The sequence below is a fragment of the Rhinoderma darwinii genome, chromosome 3, assembly GCF_050947455.1.
Source record: "Rhinoderma darwinii isolate aRhiDar2 chromosome 3, aRhiDar2.hap1, whole genome shotgun sequence".
Taxonomy (NCBI): Eukaryota; Metazoa; Chordata; class Amphibia; order Anura; family Rhinodermatidae; genus Rhinoderma; species Rhinoderma darwinii.
In genome coordinates this window covers 34,543,363-34,565,069 of record NC_134689.1, presented here as the reverse complement: position 1 = coordinate 34,565,069, position 21,707 = coordinate 34,543,363, and the positions used below count along the sequence as shown (strand labels likewise).

General features: G+C 40.8%; 1 protein-coding gene across 1 annotated transcript; it reads left to right on the top strand.

The window, feature by feature from the left end:
- The first annotated feature begins 5,334 nt into the window (after nt 1–5,334).
- LOC142750948 (proteinase-activated receptor 3-like) lies at nt 5,335–15,975 on the top strand. The gene is made up of 2 exons (XM_075859929.1): nt 5,335–5,417; nt 13,356–15,975. The coding sequence occupies exons 1-2, from the start codon at nt 5,342–5,344 to the stop codon at nt 14,384–14,386; spliced, it is 1,107 nt and encodes a 368-aa protein (XP_075716044.1). The 5' UTR covers nt 5,335–5,341; the 3' UTR covers nt 14,387–15,975.
- The last annotated feature ends 5,732 nt before the right edge of the window (nt 15,976–21,707 follow it).

The window sequence follows — 21,707 nt, the reverse complement described above, 5'->3', positions numbered from 1 at the left end:
CAGTTTTGGCAGAAGTGATCATGAGCTGCACAGGACTTTTTCTGGTGGCACCAAATTCTGTTTCAGCACAGAATTGATTACTTTTTTGCATATTTTAAAGTTATACTGGGTTTAGGAAACAAATAAAAGGTAAATTAAGCAATATTTTTAATTTTGGCATTGGCATGAACTTCAACCACTGGTGCTAAGGCCCAAATATTGTTCTGGCTGGTGAGGACTCAGTGGAAAGATTTAGGAAGCCCATCTCTAAATAAATTCAGATTAGACGATCCTCGAAAATAAATGAAGACCCCATACCAAACTATCCTCTAAAACATACAAACCTGATTAGCCACTAAATAAATGCAGACCCTAAACTAACCCTGAAATGCAGACCCAGGACCAGACAATCCCCAAAATGTAGACCCCAGACCAGACGTTGCCCAAAATGCCGATCTCAGACCAGTTGTTCCCCAAAATGCAGACCCTAGACCAGAATTTGCCCAATATGCTGACCCTAGACCAGCATATCCACAATATGCAGACCCAGACCAGACTTTACCCAAAACACAGACCCCAGACCTGAGCAGTGGCGGATTAAGTAGACCATGGGCCCTGGGCTGTTACCCAAACTTGGGCCCCCCTTCCTCACCGCCGCCCTGCCGTAACTATTTTTAACACTACTTTTCTGGGCAAGCATTAACAGTGTTACGATTTCCCTTGTCACAGGGCTGTGTCCCTACATACTGAGAGTATCACACTGTGCAGGGACACAACCTCCTGACAAGGGGAATTGTCTATCAGTCCTGGACTGCAGAAAGACTTTTTGTGAAATACAAGGATTCCTATAATAAACATGTCAGGAGAGGTGACAGATTCTCTATAAATCTAGTGACTCACAGGTGACGACGTCTCAGATTCTAGTAGTTTTTTTCCTCTTTTCTTCTCCATCTGGTCCAGCGCTCATGACGACTTCTGCCGGCCATGACTCATTTCTGTAGAATTTGCCACTCAGACGTCTCCTCACTTTTCCAACATTTCCACACCTATAAACGAAAATAAAGTTATCATGGTGCCACATACTGTGCCCCTAAATATAATAGCACCAAACACTGCGTGCCTGAATATAATAATACCACACACTGTAAAACACCACATACACACAGCCCCCTGTACATAGTGCCACACACAGCCCCTGTAGATATTACACACACCCATAGATATCGCCATACACAGCCCCCTCTATATATCACACATCCCCCCCGTAGAGAGCGTTACACACAGCCCCATATAGATAGTGCCATACAGCCCCCTGTAGAGAGCGCCACACAGACCTCCCCCTCTTGTAAATAGCACCAAAAAGCCCCCCCTATAAAGAGCGCCACACACATACCACTGTGGATAGCACTACACAGCCCCCCTTGTATATAGTGCCACACAGCGCTCCCCCTTGTATATAGTGCCACACAGCGCTCCCCCTTGTATATAGTGCCACACAGCACTCCCCTTGTATATAGTGCCACACAGCGCTCCCCCTTGTATATAGTGGCACACAGCGCTCCCCCTTGTATATAGTGGCACACAGCGCTCCCCCTTGTATATAGTGGCACACAGCGCTCCCCCTTGTATATAGTGCCACAAGGTTATGTACACATTTAAAAACTTTATATCATCATTTTATATATATATATATATATATATATATATATTAGTATGCGTGTGATTGATTGATTTTATTAAAAAATATTTTCACTCTTTGAGATACAGCTGCTTTGTATCCTGTATCCGTCAGGTCAGCAGGACTGACAGGATCAGTGACACGCAGGATCCACCTCAAATCTATCACATCTAAGATTATAATTTGGCGCAAGGCCCGTTTCACTGATCCCGTCAGTCCTGCTGACCTGACGGATACAGGATACAAAGCAGCTGTATCTCATGGAGCCTGACAATTAAATTTGTTAGGACAGCTCTGCTATTTACTATTTCTATGGTTTATAGAGTGGGTCCGGTCCTAGGTTTAATGAACGATGAATTTATCATAAAGTGAATGTCCACCTTTGAACACAGTTTAATTTTTTTCAATAGGTCAAACAATTTTGCACTGATTAATTTCATTACATATCTTTATAGAGGTTGGAGCTCCAGTTTCATGCAGGCATATAGTTAAATAATAACATTCTGGCTGCCTGCAGCCATCACTAGGAGCTTGTCACAGACCAATTTATGCTGCTCGCATTATATTCAACTATACATTCTTGACTTAAAGGGCTTGTCTCATGATTTAATATTAATTCACTCTGTGAGGCCCCATGCTCACGACCATAAAAAATCTCCGTAATTGCGAACTATAATACGGTCCGCAGTTATGGACCCATTCAGTTCTATCGCTACGGATAGGTATCTGTGCCGTAGAACTGTGCCTGGAATTATGGAGCATGTCCTACTTTTTGTATTTTACGGGCCGTGCTCCCATACAATTGCGGGCCGCGATTATGGGCACGGCCGTGGGCATGAGGTCTGAGATCCCGCAAAACATTAACATTTTTCAATTGGAATCATTTAGCCCTTTCGGGATGCAGCCATTTTTTTATTTTGGTTTTTATTTTGTTCTTCCCACTACCCAAAAGCCATAACTTTTTTATTTGTCCGTCGATATAGCCCTATGAGGGTTTGTTTTTTGCAGGACGAGTTGTAGTTTTTCCACGGCACCATTTATTGTACCATATAATGTATTAAGAAACTGGAAAAAAAATCTCTGTGCGGTGGAATAGGAAAAAAACCGAATCCTCAATCTTTAGAGGGATTTCTTTTTTACGGCTTTCACTGTGCGTAAAAATGGCATGTTAACTTTATTCTACCGGCCAATACAATTACGGTGATACCAAATTTATATAGTTTTTTTGTGTTTTACTACTTTTACAAGGAAGAAGCTAATTGTTAAAAATAAAATTTGTGTTTTTTTGCCACATTCTGAGAGGCATAGTTTCTATTGGTACCATTTTGGGCTACATGAGACTTTTTGATCACTTTTCAGAAATTTTTTTGTGGGATGGGAAGTGACCAAAAAATAGTGATTCTGGCGTTTCTTTTTACGGCGTTCACCATACCCATTAAACAATGGTATATTGTAATAGACTTTGACGGATGCAGCGATACCAGTTTTATATATATTTTTTAATTTTTTACAATACTTCAGAGGAAAAATGGGAAAAGGTGTTTTTTTTTTACTTTGAATTATTTTAAAAATTTTTTACACTACTAAAAACTTTATATAACTTTTTTCAGATTGCTGGTACAATACACTGCAATACTAATGTGTAGCAGTATATTGTCATTTTCACAGGGTCCTGTTAAGCCCTTCATTAGGACCCTGGGCTGCCATGGCAACCAGTGGTGCCCCCCCGATCACGTTGCTGGAGGGGGCAATGAGCTGTCACGGGGGTACCTCCCTCTCTCTAACGTCTTAGATGCTGCAATTGTGCTTGATCGCAGCATCTAAGGCGTTAAACGACCAGGAACAACGTGATCGCTGTTCCTGGCCGCTAGTCCCGGGTATCATTTGTAAAACACAGCTGACACCCACAGCGTACGGAGAGGGCTTAGTGGGTGAGCCCGCTCCAAACATCACCCCCCCCACCACCATGACGCAATAGTACGCTGACAGGTTAAAAAATAAGCTCTTGTGTCTAGATATTGTTGTTACTTACTCGTTATGGCGCCCCTGATGTTCTTTTGATTCCCTCTGAGAACGTCCAACCAATGTGTCAAGTGTCAATGGTCACACATTCTCAGTAGCGCAATTTCATTGTCTGGATCCTCTTGTACACAGGCAGTGGGGTGATTCCTGCTATTGTGCAGACCAGCCAATAAGAATTAGAGCACTAGAAGTGGCTACTTTTCACCAGCAATGAACACATTAAGTGGACATTCTGATAGGGAATCAAAACAAAAACTTTGAGTGCCATAACAAGTATGTAACTGCGAAATCTAGACACAGGAGAATATTTCTTAAACAGGTTTTCCCATCAGGGACATTTATGACATATCCACAAGAAATGGAAATGTCAGATAGATGCGCGTCCCACCTTTGGGACTCGCACCTATCTCTAAAATGGGTCCTCTAATCCTCGCTCTATCACTCTGTGCTCTGGCTAACGCATGTGATTCCCAACCATGAAGAAGAAAACAGCGTAGTTCGCTGAGCTACGCTGTTTCCGTAAGTCCCATAGAACTGAGTAGTAGTTACAGAAACAGCATAGCATGCGAGCTACGCTGTTTGCGTAACTACCATTCAGTTCTATGGGACTTATGGAAATCACACACTTTAGCCGCAACACAGAGTAATAGAATGGGGTTTAGGGGGCTCCGTTCTAGAGATATGTGCGGGTTCCAAAGGTGGGACCCACATCTATCTGACATTTATGACATATTTTGTGGATATGTAATAAATGTCCGTTGATGGGAAAACCCCTTAAACCCCTTGGCGACATCTCCAAGGGGAGGTATGGAGCGGGCTCACATCAGCGTTGTCTGCCGTTACACCCTCTGGATGAATGCCATAGGGGGACAAAAACATTCACAATGCCAGAATTGGCATTCCACAAAAAATGGAATAAAAAGTGATCAAAAAGACGTATTTACTTGAAGAAAAAAAAGACGTATTTACCCTAAAATGGTACTAATAAAAACTACAGTTTGCCCCATAACAAACAAACCTTCACACCGGCCCCATTGACAGAGACATATAACAGTTATGGTTCTCAGAATAGGGCGACACACAGGATTTTTTTTTAACAAATCGTTTTTTCTTTGTAAAACGAATAAATTATTTTTCTTTGTAAAAAGTAATACATCATAAAAAAAAAATTACATAAATTTGGTATTACCGTAATCGTTTTGACCCACAGAAAAAAGTTAACATGTAGGATTTACTGCACAGTAGTAACTACAACTCGTCCTGCAAAAAACAAGCCCACATACGACTATGTCGACACAAAAAATGTGATGGCTTTTGGAAGGAAAAAATTAAAAAGAAACACTGAAAAATGCCTGAGACGCCAAAGGGGTTCAATGATTCCAATTGAAAAATGGTTATGTTTTATGTAATCTAAGAGGGGAAATTATTATTTAATCAGGGGAAATCCCCTTTAACAAAGGAAATAGGAATAAAAACTGCTCAAAAATGCCTATGAAAAAGCATACAAACACTCTAAATTTCATCACAAATATTCTCTGCCAGAAAAGGATGTGAAGGGAGGTATCTATGCAATGAACAGATAAGACAGTAACTCTTCAGAGTCTGTTCACTGACAAGTCATTCAGCAACTGTGAAAGAAGCTCTGGCACTAAGGATTTCGCAATGTCTTCACGGGTTCTTTGTACGCTTGTGGTTCTTCTATCTCTACTGAGCATTTTAAAGGCTTCCTGCCCTAGAGGTAAATGAAATGCTTTTTTGTATATGTGTATCGATCGATCAATAGATAGATAGATAGATTTAACTCTCAAATTTAAGTAATACCCTGCAGGCCTAGATAAAATTCTTATGATATAATGATGAATTGTGCAATATGACAAACTCAGAGCTGCTGCATTTACATATATTGTATTTACCTACTGTATATAATCTTCCTTTTATTTTACCACATCTACTGTACTTTTCTTGTACTTTTATGATTTCTCTCAAATTCCCCCGCCCCTCGTATCACAGCAGTCTATGTATAAGTGATTCATGCAGATAAAAGTACAAAAGAAATTACACTTGTATGACTTATATAAATGGAAGGAACTCTTGTACAGATGACTATATATGGAAGAGGAAATGCAACAGTTTTAATTTTGTAAGCAATTTACAAAGGATTAATAACGTTAATCCACTCAGTGAATAGGTCATGTATTGTAAGTTCATATCATCGTTGGGAGACCCCCATTCACATTCGATTGATGGTCGGTACAGTTGAAATTTTTATAATGTGTATTGTGAGCTTAATCCAGGGGAAGGCAAAACAACCCCCAAGAAGCAAAAGACAAATGTCCTCAAGTGAAAAATTCCATCCTGACAATCAGAATTGGTCCGTAGATTAACGACCCATTTCCAGTAATCTAGTAGTTCACATCATTTGTATTATTACTTTTAGGAAAAACATCTAAACTCCTTTTAGTCTTTCAACGAACTATCCATAATTTGTTTAAAGAGATTTAAAGGAGATGGATAGATGGATGGATGGATCGATAGATCGATAGATCGATAGATGATAGATAGATAGATAGATAGATAGATAGATAGATAGATAGATAGATAGATAGATAGATAGATAGATAGATAGATAGATAGATAGATAGATAGATGATAGATAGATGATAGATAGATAGATAGATAGATAGATAGATAGATAGATAGATAGATAGATAGATAGATAGATAGATAGATAGATATGTGATTGATAGATAGATAGATAGATAGATAGATAGATAGATAGATAGATAGATAGATAGATAGATAGATAGATAGATAGATAGATAGATAGATAGATAGATATGTGATAGATAGATAGATAGATAGATAGATAGATAGATAGATAGATAGATAGATAGATAGATAGATAGATAGATAGATAGATAGATAGATAGATAGATATGTGATAGATAGATAGATAGATAGATAGATAGATAGATAGATAGATAGATAGATAGATAGATAGATAGATAGATAGATAGATAGATAGATAGATAGATAGATAGATAGATAGATATGTGATAGATAGATAGATAGATAGATAGATAGATAGATAGATAGATAGATAGATAGATAGATAGATAGATAGATAGATAGATAGATAGATAGATATGAGAAAGGGAGATAGATCGATAGATAGATAGATAGATAGATAGATAGATAGATAGATAGATAGATAGATAGATAGATAGATAATCATTCAAATATATGTCCAAGACAGGCTGTGTACACCACAGTGGGAGCTATTCTGACCAGGCAGCATCTTGCTCTTGCTCATAGTAGGGGGTCCTGAGCGGAGAACTTTCCTCTATGAGGGCGTGTGGACAGGGGTTCTCATTGAGGCCACTTTTTTAAGGGTTAAAAATAGAAATATATAGATAACTAGTTGAAGTGGCCCTTTTTTTGGTTAATGATTTTAAATTGGAATATTTTTTGACCATTGCAACTTACTAGAATGTTTGCGCCATAGCCCTGCACGCTATTTCCAGCTGTGTTTTAAACGTACTTATGTCTGTATAGATTCACAAGGGTTTTGCTGATAAACTGGTCTTAACTATTGGAAATATTTAGAGGCACAATTGTAAACATATTCCACTAATGTCAGTAAATTAGAGAAGAAGGGGAAAGGGAATACTCAAAATGCTAAAAAAGCTAAAAAGTTGTGGTTGGGAAGTTTTTCATACAGTATATGATGTAGGTCAGTATGAATAGAGCCAAAGATATAGACAAGTACAACAAATGATTAGTTATGTATAGTTTGCAGTGTTTCCAAAGAACATTCAAACAATTCAAGCCTAAATGATTATCTTCAATAATGTGGAGAAAATAAAATGTCAAAGGCAAAGGCACAGTTATAGTTATGAAACAAAATAGTTGTGATTGGGAAGGGGTGAGCACATACTCCCCAACCATCCCATTTCTAACGAGATTGTCGAGCAAAACAGAACTCAAAGGTGTTTATGCAAATGATCCCTAAAGTGGGTGTTTCTGGGAAGTTTTGGGGGCGTACTTGGCAGGTCAGGGGGTAAAATGGCCCATTAATGGGGATTTAAATGTTGGCAGTTATGTAAACTAAGTGCCTTCATTTTCTTAATTGATAACTAGTAAGTTGGAGCTCCTGGGCCCCAGTGAAAAATCTCTAACAGGCCCCCCACTGCCATGTGTAATTTATAATATTGGTGTCTAATGTGGCAGAGGGGCCTTTTGACCCCCTCAGGTACCAGGGCCCATTTGCAGCAACCTCTGCAGCTATGCCCCTGCATAAAGGGATTATGCCATATATAAGGTTGACAATGAGGTTCTACTTGGGTCTCAGGAGCTTGTACGGAGTCCCTGAAGCGCCATACTAAGGAGCTGCAAGGATTATGTAGTGTCATTCAATGTTCTGTACAGCTCAGTATGTTGGAAATATTCTTTCCTAGAAACCTAAGTAAATACCACCATACATTGCTTAAATAATACCAACGTACAGTGACCAAATAATACACTGACAATAATACATTGACAATCACACTGACAGGAAGCCTATGAGGACCAGCTTCCGTGAATGGCAGACCGGAGGCCGTTGTATGGCCTCCGGTTTTGCCATGCAACCGACAGCAGCACCCGCAATCGGTCCTCGGGAAAGTTTGTTGTAGCAACAAACTTTCCAGTTTGTTGCTACAACAAACTTACTCTGCAATCACATGATCGGGACCTGAACCAATCAGGTCCAGGTCATGTCTCCGGGACTAGAGGCAGGGGTTAACAGCGCGATCCCGGTGTCAGCACTACTCTGAGACACCCAGATCGCGCTTTTAACACCCACTATGAATTCACGTCGGCGCTGCACAGAGCCCAGCAAGCGCCGACGTGAATTTACTGTGGGCGGTCTGGAAGCGGTTAATACCGGTGATCATATTCTCTGTAGCCGAACCAATCATGGCGTTGCAAACGTTACATGGCACCAAAAACCAATCGAGCAAAATACGTGCTCCAAAATCCAAATGGTGCTCCAATCAGCAGTTTATTACCACATATGGGGTATTGCCGTAATCGGGAGACATTGCTTTACAAATGTTGTGGTTATTTTATTCCTTTATTCCTTGTAAAAATTAAAAATGTCTATATTTTTTCAGAAAAAAAGTAGATTTTCATTTTCACGGTCTAATTTCACTAAATTCTGCAAAAAACCTGTGTGGTCAAAATGCTAACTAAACCCCAAGATAAATTCCTTGAGAGGTGTAGTTTTCAAAATGGGGTCACTTTTGGGGTGTTTCCACTGTTTTGGCACCACAAGACCTCTTTAAACCTGACAAGGTGCCTAAAATATATTCTAAAAAAAAAGGAGGCCCAAAATCCACTGGGTTCTCCTTTGCTTCTGAGGCCAGTGTTTCAGTCCATTAGCACACTAGGGCCACATGTGGGATATTTCTAATAACTGCAGAATCTGGGCAAAAAAATATTGAGTTGCATTTCTTGGGTAAAACCTTCTGTGTTACAATTTTTTTTTTATTAGAAATGAATTTCGGCAAAAAAAATTACTTTTGTAAATTTCACCTCTACTTTGCTTTAATTCCTGTAAAACACCTAACGGGTTAAAATACTTTGTGAATGCTGATTTGAATACCTTGAGGGGTGCTGTTTTCAAAATGGGGTGACTTCTGGGGATTTTCTAATATATAAGGCCCTCAAAGCCACTTCAGAACTGAACTGGTCCCTGAAAAAATGGCCTTTTGAAATTTTCTTTAAAATATGAGAACTTGCTGCTAAAGTTCTAAGCCTTGTAACGTCCTAGAAAAATAAAAGGATGTTCAAAAAACGTTGCAAATATAAAGTACACAATAGGGAAAATTTAACTAGTAACTATTTTGTGTGGTATTACTATCTGTTTTATAAGCAGATACATTTAAATATAGAAAAACGCAAATTTTAGCAAATGTTTTCTTAATTTTGGTGTTTTTCAGATACAAATACCAAAATGATCGACCAAATTTTTTTCACTAACATAAAGTACAACATGTCACGAGTAAACAATCTCAGAATCGCTTGGATATGTAAAAGTATTCCGATGTTATTACCACATAAAGTAACACATTTGAAAAAATCATCTGTGTCCTGAAGGCCAAAACCAGCTGGGTCCTGAAAGGGCTAAGTGTGCCACAAGCTCGCCTGTTCAACTGCCAGCTCAGCCTCCTGTCTTTAATTGCACCTTACACCGAGAGCGCCCCAATCGCCAACAGGCAGGAGTCTGCCACAAGGGAGAAAATAATGTCATCATCATCATTTGTGTAACCTCCTCATCACTAGCTGTGAGCAAGTCCTGAGAGTGTGGGAAGGCCTGTTAGTCACCGTGATCCACACTAAGAGCCTAGTCAGTCCCCATTTTGTGGTCCTACGCCTTTCCCTTCCGTTCTTGGGTCTCCCGCTCACACTCTACAATAAGAACTCTAGCAGTTACAAGTGCCCCTGAGGCAACCCCCTTCAGCAGGGGTGGCTGTGGCACTCTGTGCCGCCACACAGGACGCACACCCCTAGGGCTGGCCATGACCTGATGTATAACCTTTGTTTAGAGAGCAAACCAATCTCTAACATGGGTTTCCAGACATCTGTATATATTTAGGTCTCTTTACCAGGCTTATATTTACACATGCAGGATTATAACTCTATGTTTTACTCTGTGAGCACTGTTTGTGTATCTTAGTTTCCAAGTTTACCAGTAATAGCGTGTGCTAGCCAACCCACTTCTTGCCAGAAAATTAAATATAATCCTCATATGTCTTACAGATGGTCCGAAATTAATTCAAGCCAGAGTTTTTACTTCCTAAAAGAATAGCCACATGTAACACATATTGATGAAAGTGACATGACAAAACTCTATAAGGGGCATTTCCAAAGTATATTTGGTACACAATAGGCTTAAAGAGGCTCTGTCACCAGATTTTGCAGCCCCTATCTGCTATTGCAGCAGATAGGCGCTGCAATGTAGATTACAGTAACGTTTTTATTTTTAAAAAACGAGCATTTTTGGCCAAGTTATGACCATTTTCGTATTTATGCAAATGAGGCTTGCAAAAGTACAACTGGGCGTGTTGAAAAGTAAAAGTACAACTGGGCGTGTATTATGTGCGTACATCGGGGCGTGTTTACTACTATTACTAGCTGGGCGTTGTGTATAGAAGTGTCATCCACTTCTCTTCACAACGCACAGCTTCTGGCAGTGCAGCACTGTGACGTCACTCATCGTGTCGGCACCAGAGGCTACACTTGATTCTGCAGCAGCATCAGCATTTGCAGGTAAGTAGCTACATGGACTTACCTGCAAACGCCGATGCTGCTGCAGAATCATCTGTAGCCTCTGGTGCCGACACGATGCAGGACCTGTGAGTGACGTCACAGTGCTGCACTGCCAGAAGCTGGGCGTTGTGAAGAGAAGTGGATGACACTTCTATACACAACGCCCAGCTAGTAATAGTAGTAAACACGCCCCGATGTACGCACATAATACACGCCCAGTTGTACTTTTACTTTTCAACACGCCCAGTTGTACTTTTGCAAGCCTCATTTGCATAAATACGAAAATGGTCATAACTTGGCCAAAAATGCTCGTTTTTTAAAAATAAAAACGTTACTGTAATCTACATTGCAGCGCCGATCTGCTGCAATAGCAGATAGGGGTTGCAAAATCTGGTGACAGAGCCTCTTTAAAGAATTAAATATTTTATATTATGAATCTGACAGCTATTCAAAAAAATAACAATCTTAGTAAGTCTTTTATCTATTCAATTACAAACTTAAAAGACCTTAAACATAACATACAGAGAACACATGAAAAAAAAGTACTGAAATATAGAGGCAGAGTTGGTTGAATTTAAAGAGGCTCTGTCACCAGATTTTGCAACCCCTATCTGCTATTGCAGCAGATCGGCACTGCAATGTAGATTACAGTAACGTTTTTATTTTTAAAAAACGAGCATTTTTGGCCAAGTTATGACCATTTTCGTATTTATGCAAATGAGGCTTGCAAAAGTACAACTGGGCGTGTTGAAAAGTAAAAGTACAACTGGGCGTGTATTATGTGCGTACATCGGGGCGTTTTTAATACTTTTACTAGCTGGGCGCTCTGAAGAGAAGTAACATCCTCTTCTCTTCAGAACGCCCAGCTTCTGGCAGTGCAGATCTGTGACGTCACTCACAGGTCCTGCATCGTGTCGGCACCAGAGGCTACAGTTGATTCTGCAGCAGCATCAGCATTTGCAGGTAAGTAGCTACATCGACTTACCTGCAAACGCCGATGCTGCTGCAGAATCATCTGTAGCCTCTGGTGCCGACATGATGCAGGACCTGTGAGTGACGTCACAGCGTGATCTCTCGAGAACACGCTGTGTCTGCACTGCCAGAAGCTGGGCGTTCTGAAGAGAAGTGGATGACACTTCTATACACAACGCCCAGCTAGTAAAAGAAGTAAACACACCCCGATGTACGCACATAATACACGCCCAGTTGTACTTTTACTTTTCAACACGCCCAGTTGTACTTTTGCAAGCCTCATTTGCATAAATACGAAAATGGTTATAACTTGGCCAAAAATGCTCGTTTTTTAAAAATAAAAACGTTACTGTAATCTACATTGCAGCGCCTATCTGCTGCAATAGCAGATAGGGGTTGCAAAATCTGGTGACAGAGCCTCTTTAAGTCTACTCTGCCTACCTCTTGTCTTTGCCATGCATGCCAAGGCATGTTGTGAGCTACTATTGTTTAAATCAGAACATATTTCAAGAAGGCTCCCATCCATTTTCTAGTTTTGAGAAGACATTTGTCTTGAATTTGGCCTATTAAATACATAGCACTAGAGGGGGAACTCCAGTTTGTTGGACCCCAAAATTAGTGTGAATGCCATGACTCCATTTACTCTTTTGTAAGGTGCCCACTATGACTAATTTCTTGGGCTATAACAGGTTCTACATTGTATATGTGTTACCCCTGTATAAACTAACCTTGAATTGCACATGTAGCAATTTTTATCTTGACACTTGCGCCATGTTCAGATGTGGCAAAAATTTTCCACTGCAGATTTTGCCGCAAATTTGTGCCAATTACGCAATAGACTGAGCATGCTGCAGAATGTAAATTCTGCACCATAAGCTATTTTCCACGTTGTTGTTTTCTGCAACGTCTGCACTAACAAAGCTAAAAAACTATAGAAACCAAAGAAAGAAAAGTCTGCTGCAGATTTCCAGTGCGGCCTGTCTGCAGCGGATTTCTGCTGTAAATCCGCCACGTCTGAAAAAGCCCTAAACGCCTTAAATATCCAGTTGCAACAAACTTTAACTTGACTTTTTCAATTAGTTTTTAATGGCTTTTGTGGTGTGACTTTGCTATATCTGTACATGGAACAGAATTATGTCTGCCAATGAGATCTGACACTCTTTAACATGGTTGTATACATTGATAACCATTGGCTATATCAGGACCTTCATAGAGAGTAAAGCTACAATCCTCTCCATCACTATTTTACTAACGGTACCAATGTTTCTGCATCAGGTTGTACTTTCACCGCAAGAATGGTTGTGGCCAATAGTATACAGCCTCTTTATATTAACAGTTTTGTACAAGAAACCTTAAGACATATTAATGTAATCTCTTTTTTTTTTTTCTACAGCTCCTCTAAAGAAGGGCAAAATCTTCCAACTCAGTAATTGTAACTTGTCAAGACTAGACAATGAAATTCATAAGCAGCTGTCGTCTACCATCACTACCAGGGTTGTGCCTGCTTTCTATTCTGTGATCTTCTTCTTGGGTCTTCCAGCAAATGGTGTTGCTTTATGGGTGCTCATTTTAAAAGCTAAGAAGATGCCTTCTACCATTTTATTAATTAACCTGGCCGTTGCAGACTTATTGCTCATGTTGGCTTTGCCCTTCAAGATAACTTACTATTTCATGGAAAACAATTGGATTTTTGGTGAAACGCTCTGTCGGATAGTCACTGCCGTGTTTTATGGCAACATGTATAGCTCAGTATTCTTTCTCATGGCCATCAGTATTGATCGCTACATTGGTATAGTTCATCCATTTTGTGCCAAAAGTCTACGTGATCGGAGACGTTACACCTGTGCTTCTACTGGACTATGGCTTCTAGCAATAGCTGCTGTATCTGTATTTGCGTTTGTACCGCAGACAAAAAGTTTTCAAGAACCATACAGGGTCACCTGCCATGAAATCTGGGCAAGCTGCACAGGCTATAAATGGTACACACTATATTTTCTTGGACTTTTTTTTGTGGGATTTGTCATTCCATCGGTGGTCATTTTGTTCTGCTATGTGCTGATTTTTATGGCATTGGCAAAGAAAAATGAGTCCTATAGACGTGTCACAGGATTAATATTGCTAGTGCTTCTCATATTCATCCTGTGCTTTGCGCCCAGTAACATCTTACTTGTACTTCATTACTTGGAAACAGAGTGGGAGTGCCATAACCAACTGTACTTCTGGTATGTGGTGGCACTGTCTTTAACGTCAGTGAACAGCTGTATTGACCCTTTCATCTATTGTTATGCTTCTAATGATTTCTGGACCCTGGTAAAAGATACACTTTGTATTAGGAGAGAAGAAAACAGCATTTCATCAGGAAGCACTAAGAAGTCTAAGATTACATTGTCTTCAGATATAGAGATTTTAGGATCTGGGGCCTAGAATCTTAGTTTCAGGCACTCATGTTTGACTGTATCCTAATAGGACATTGTAAATTGCTAATTTTAAGGCTATATTCACACGACAGTGAAGAAAAAAAAAAGGCCATTAAAAACCGATTAACTGTCAGTTTTTCATGGCTGTTTTGCATCAGTGTGTGTCCAAATTTTCATCCATTTCCAGTCCGTCTGTCACTTTATCATCCATTTTTCATGGCCATTAAAAAAAATGGATGTATTTAATTTGTCAGAGTTTTTTTTGTCCCAATCCCCTGAAAACACCACAGTGCCCATGTAGATAGTGCCACAATGCCCCTGTAGATAGTGCCAGTGCCCACATAGTACCACGGTGTGCACATAGTGCCACAGTGCCCACATAATGCCACAGCACCCACATATAAAGTGACATAGTGCCCACATATAAAGTGTCATAGTGCCCACATAGTGCCACAGTGCACATGTAGATAGTGCCACAAACCCCCATATAGTGCACCATACACCCCCTAGGTAGTGCACAACAGTAGCTTCCTCTAGAGTGGAATCCATATATGGATAGTGACGTCATGGGCTCCGTCTAAGAGCGGAATCCCCTGCAAGAGCATCAGAAGCGCTCTGGTCGGGGACACCACCCCTAGAGGAAGCCCCTGACGTCACTGTCCATATATGGACAGTGACGTCAGAGCTTCCCCCTAAGAGTGAAATCTACAGTGGCACTATCTACAGGTGGGTGGTGATATATAAGAGTGGAATCCCCTGCCAGAGCGTTGGCAACGCTCTGGCCAGGGATTCCGCTCCAGTGGTAGCTCCTGACGTCACTGTCCATATATGAATAGTGATGCCAGGCACTTCTCCAGTAGCAGAAACCCCGGCAACGCTATAGACGGGGACTCTGGATATATTGCCAGTGACGTCAAGGGCTTTCCCAAGACTGGAGTCCCCAGCCAGAGAATCTGTGATGCTCTGGCCGAGGACTCCGCTTCTAGAGGGAGCCCCTGAAGTCACTGTCCATATATGGATAGTGACGTCAAGGACTTCCCCTGGTTCAGTGCTCAAAGTAGCACTGTGTCCAGGGAGTCTTTGGCCAGGATCAGTTTTTACAGTTCTTTCTTTTTTGACGGCCAGTATTCACGAGCCGTTAAAAAAAACGGCTATGTGAATATACCCATAGAACTTCATTGTTCTGTAAAGCCTTGTATATAGCCCAAAGGTAATCTCCCTAAAGTGGTTCAACCACCCCCTAGGTCATGAAAAGGTTTGTCCCCAGTAGCACAGCATACAGATGTGTCCTTCCTTAACTTTGCTCTTTTCTCAACATATCCTGAGATGTGCGGCGCAAGATGACCAGCTTTAAAAAAAATAAAAATAAAATTAGTTTGCTATAATCTGTCATGAGATGTTTATGCTATGAATGTCTATGTTTGGCCACCCAGTAGTTGTGATGTGACTTGCAGTCTGTCAAGCGTTTTTCTGGCATGTCGCGATATAGTCCTTAATCAATTTCACGAAAAGGTAAGGACACATCTGTACCTTACAAAAATATGTTTTAAAATGTCTTGAATCATATGTAAATGAGTCCTGAAGTGTCCGGCGATTTATATTCTAACCCAATCCATCTTTCCTTGATTGATATGGCTTCAATTCCCTTCTGCACATGCACCGATCTTGATTTGGAAAAGACTATGGATGACGCAGATGTTCACATCAATCAGGAAAAGATGGGTTGAGTGAGAGACGAAAATGACAGACACTTCTAAACTGAGTAAACCTACTGAGCTGAGTAGGTCTTTACATGACTAAGAGCGTGCTTCGACCACTTTAGGGGGTAAAAATTTATGACAGGTTCCCTTTCACGTTGCAAGTGGAAGAAACCATTCTCTGAGCTGAATCAAGCTGCATATAAACTTTTCTCACCAACCCCTTCTTCCACACATGATGTAGCTAATAGCTGGCTTCTTTAATGAGCATGATTCTTTATAAACATATCCTTACACATTATAAGCTGACCATACACATCAGATAAGTGCTGACAATCTAATTTAATCCGGGTAGCCCACTTTCCCCTAAAAATAAGTGCTTCCAGAAGTGTTTGCTTATCTCCCTCTACCTATGGCAGTACACATGCATGCTCAGCTGGTCCGAGCATGCATGTTTGATGGGTAGATGCCAGATATCTTATGTATATGGGGAGGGGCTTTAGTTTGATTAAGTCTATACCTTGAAATGTTCTGCCATCTTTGTTTGAACATTACACATTGTTTGGGCCAAATAAGTGTAGAAGAGTGACATTTCTGCATTTGATCTAAGATCCAACCATGTAACAATGCTTGTCTAGGGCTATTGCTATGCAGCTAAATCATGCCTCACAGTGATGCATCTGAGAACTTTATCAAGTTAGCTGATTTGCTTAAATGCAGGGTAGTCTTGACATTTTACCTATCAGACATGGGCTTGCTTTGTTAAGATATGACTCTATAGTGTAGGTAAATTGTACCAGGCAACCAGGTTCAACAAGACCTTAGGGTCTGCTTTTGGTTGGTTGGTGCCCTGTGTAGTACCATCTATTCTTATGGTGTATCATATAGTGCCCAAATAACATTGCCATGATGTGCCCAAGTAACACTACCCAATCATTGAACTAGGGGAGATCCAAGTGGCCAGGTCATCAGGAACAGTGGCACCCCGTTTAGTAGTGACAGGTGATGCGCCTTGTGCGACTGGACACTTCTTAGAACCGCCCTCGGTCTACTTTAAGGATTGTGTATAGGAGCCCCATTCAACATTCTAAATAATTAGGAAAGAACATATGGTAGAGTCTACTCTTAAATGTTGAGTATTCTTCAGAAACAAAATATTTGTGGTTTGCTGCTCAAGCTATGGTCTTTCTTTTGGCGTGGGGTTGTAAGTTACATTGTCTTACTAATCATAAAAGTTCTTAAAGAGGCTCTGTCACCACATTATAAGTGCCCTATCTAATACATAAGGAGATGGGTGCTATAATTTAGGTGACAGCAGTGCTTTTTATTTAGAAAAACAATCTATTTTTACCACGTTATAAGCAATTTTAGCTTTATGCTAATGACTTTTTTAATGCCCAAGTGGGCGTGCTTTTACTTTAGACCAAGTGGGCGTTGTACAGTGGAGTGTATGATGCTGACCAATCAGTGACCAGTCAGCGTCATGCACTTCTCTCCATTCATTTAGTCAGCGCATAGTGACATTGCGTTATTCACTTTGTGATGTCTTATACTGACACATTAACGTTACTGAAGTGTCTTGACAGTGAATAGACATTCCTTCCAGCCAGGACGGGATGTCTATTCACAATCCCGACACTTCGGCAACGTTTCTGTGGTATTTACAGCAGAGCAAAGCGTAACCTGTCAAGCGAGATTACGCTTGCTCTGCTGGAAGTACCACAGAAACGTTACCGAAGTGTCGGGATTGTGAATAGAAATCCCGTCCTGGCTGGAAGTGATGTCTATTCACTGTCTAAACACTTCAGTAACTTTAATATGTCAGTATAAGACAGCACATACTGATCTAGCAGGATTCCTATGGGCTGACTAAATGAATTTAGAGAAGTGTACAACACCCACTTGGTCTAAAGTAAAAACACGCCCAGTTGGGCACTAAGAAAGTAATTAGCATAAAGCTAAAATCGCTCCTAACGTGGTAAAAATAGATTGTTTTTCTAAATAAAAAGCACTGCTGTCACCTACATTATAGCGCCCATCTCCTTATAATCTGTAGTGTGTTTGATAATATTTGTAAATTATACACGGTATAATTTACCTGATATAACTGATGTATATATTGTATGTATATATATGATGTGATGATGTGTATTATATAATCTAGATGCCTTGGTGTGCATATATTTGCATATATTTCCTCATCTATCTATCTATCTATCTATCTATCTATCTATCTATCTATCTATCTATCTATCTATCTATCTATCTATCTATCTATCTATCTATCTATCTATCTATCTATCTATCTATCTATCTATCACTCGGTTAACTCATTTTTATATAACATTTGTATAACTAATGGTTTCCATTTTCACTTTTACATTCTGTTGCTTCAATATTAAACAGTCTTTGGTGTAAGGCTTTTTAGATTCTTTTTGAATTTTTACACAAATATATCAGGGGTGGATGGCTAACTGCTCTTTGCTCTTTAGCTAGCTGCCAAAAATGTATGTGTCACTCACAGTATATTTTATAGCTGTAACCCTCAAACCAGGGGCGTAACTAGGAAAGACTGGGCCCCACAGCAAACTCTTGACCGGGTCCCCCCCCCGGGTGCCACAAGCACCCCCCCCTTATAAATAGTGCCCTCTGTAGAATGTGCCATACAGCCCCCCTGTAGACAGTGCTATATAGCCCCACATATAGACAGTGTCACACCCCATTTGTAGATAGCGCCCCCACCTCCCCTTGTAGATTGTACCGTACAGCCCCCCTGTAGATAGTGCCATACAGTCCCCCTGTAGATATCGCCATAAAGTCCTACTGTATATAGCGCTATACAGCTCCCGCTGTATATAGTACACACAGCCCCCTCCCTTGTATATAGTGCCACACAGCCCCCCTTAGTAGAAAGTGCAGCACAGCCCCCCCCTTAGTAGAAAGTGCCACACACAGACCCCTGTAGATTGCGCCACACTCAGCCCCCTGTAGATAGAGCCACAGCCCTCCCCCTTGTAAATAGTGCCATACAGTTCCCCAAGTGTATAGTGCCACACAGCTCCCCCTTGTATATAGTGCCACACAGCTCCCCCTTGTGTATAGTGCCACACAGCCCCCCTTTGTGTATAGTGCCACACAGTCCACCCCCTTGTGTATAGTGCCACAAGGCAATGGCGCATCCGAGAAAGTTGTATCAGCCAGGGAGATGTCACTCAAACATGGAAAGGTGGGTTTGGAGGCAGGACTACGTGACTCTTCAGGAGAACGGCACCGCACCATAACCCTCTAATGAGTAATTAGCATATAGTGTGCACCGTTTTAAAAGTGGATTTTAAGGATTTTGGTGCATCTGAAAAAAACATACAAGGGAATGCTTGGAAATATTGTCAGGTTATGTATTACCGCATGGTGGCGGTTCAAGGGGTTAAAACTACCAGACAGGTTCCCATTAATAAAAAAATTAATTGAGAACAATTCCATCTGCCCTGCATTTTTCTTATTATAAATATATCCTATATAACTACAGATCCAGAACCAAGCTCTGACATATATACAGTACCACAACCAAGCTCAGTACATAAATACAGCACCAGAACCAAGCTCAGTACATATATACAGCACCAGAACAAAGCTCAGCACATATATACAGCACTAGAACAAAGCTCTGACATATATACAGCACCAGAACAAAGCTCAGTACATAAATACAGCACTAGAACCAATCTCTGACATATATACAGCACCACAACCAAGCTCAGTACATATATACAGCACTAGAACCAAGCTCTGACATATATACAGCATCAGAACAAAGCTCAGTATATATATACAGATCCAGAACCAAGCTCAGTACATAAATACAGTACCATAACCAAGATCAGTACATAAATACAGCACTAGAACCAATCTAAGTACATACATACAGCAGAAGGACCAAGCTCAGTACATAAATACAGCACTAGAACCAACCTCAGTACATAAATACAGCACTAGAACCAAGCATTGACATATATAGAGCAACAGAACAAAGCTCAGTACATATATAAAGCACTAGAACCAAGCTCTGACATATATACAGCACTAGAACCAAGCTCATTACACACACACACACACACACATATATATATATATATATATATATATATACATACAGCACCAGGACAAAGCTCAGTACATATACATCACCAGAACAAAGCTCAGTACATATATACAGCACTAGAACCAAGCTCTGACATATATACAGCACCAGAACAAAGCTCAGTACATAAATACAGCACTAGAACCAAGCATTGACATATATACAGCACTAGAACAAAGCTCAGTGCATATATAAAGCACTAGAACCAAGCTCTGGCATATATACAGCACTAGAACCAAGCTTATTACATATATACACAGCACCAAAACCAATCTCATATGTATATACAGCACCAGAACCAAGCTCAGTACTTACATACAGCATCAGAACCAAGATCAGTACATATATACAACACCAGAACAAATACAGCTCAATTTAGTCCAACCCCTGCCGTATAGGTTTGTACGGCATAAAACTACAGCTCCCAGCATGGCCCGAACAATGGTGAGGATATGCTGGGAGATGCTGTTTCACAAAAAAAAAATCATACCACTCATCATCTCGCTGCAGATCGAACAGTGACTACAATATTGACTGGAGGCAGAATAAACATTTCCATTAAGTGACTCACTGGTGACGTCTCAGATTCTAGTTCTTTTCTTCTCCCTCCGGTCCAGACATCTATGATGGATTTCTACCAGCCATGACCCACTTCTGCAGTTTTCCGCTCAGATGTCTTCAGCTTCTCACTTTTAAAACATTTCTGCACCTATAAACGAAGTTAAAATTCTCAACACCTCTAAATATAATAAAGCACCATACACTGCACCTCTAACTATAGCGCCATACACTGTGTCCCAGATTATAATAGTACCATACACTGTGTCCCACACGCACACACCGTGCCCCCTGTAGATAGTGCCCCCATAGCCCCCTGTAGACAGTGACCTACATAGAAGCCCCTGTAGATAGTATCCCACATACAGCCTCCTGTAGATATTGCCCACATATGGACTCTAGAGCTTCAAGGCAATAGTGCTAACCACTAAGCCACCGTGCTGCCCTACATATAGCTTCCCCTATAGACAGTGCTCTACGCATAGCCCACCTCTGTAGATAGTCTCACATATAGCTCCCTCTGTATATAGTGTCCCACATATAGCCCACCTTTGTAGACAGTGCCCTACATATAGCCACCCTGTTGCTAATGCCCCACAGGTAACCCACCCCTGTATATAGTGTCCCACATATAGCCCACCCCTATAGAAAGTGCCCTAAAAATAGCTCCCCTATATATAGTGCTCTACATATAGCCCACCCCTGTATAGTGTCTCACATATAGCTCCCCCTGTATATAGTGCCCCACATATTGACCCCCCATAGATAGTGCCCCACATCCTCACATATAGACCCCCCTGTATATAGTGGCCCACATCCCCACATATAGACCCCCCTGTATATAGTGGCCCACATCCCCACATATAGACCCCCCTGTATATAGTGGCCCACATCCACACATATAGACCCCCCTGTAGATTGTGCCCCACATACAG

What these genes read in the sequence shown, in the direction of transcription:
- LOC142750948 (XM_075859929.1), top strand. Translation starts at nt 5,342, where the DNA reads ATGTCTTCACGGGTTCTTTGTACGCTTGTGGTTCTTCTATCTCTACTG. An exon ending in AAAGGCTTCCTGCCCTAGAG is followed by an intron (nt 5,418 to 13,355) that starts GTAAATGAAATG and finishes TTTTTTCTACAG; the next exon opens with CTCCTCTAAAGAAGGGCAAA.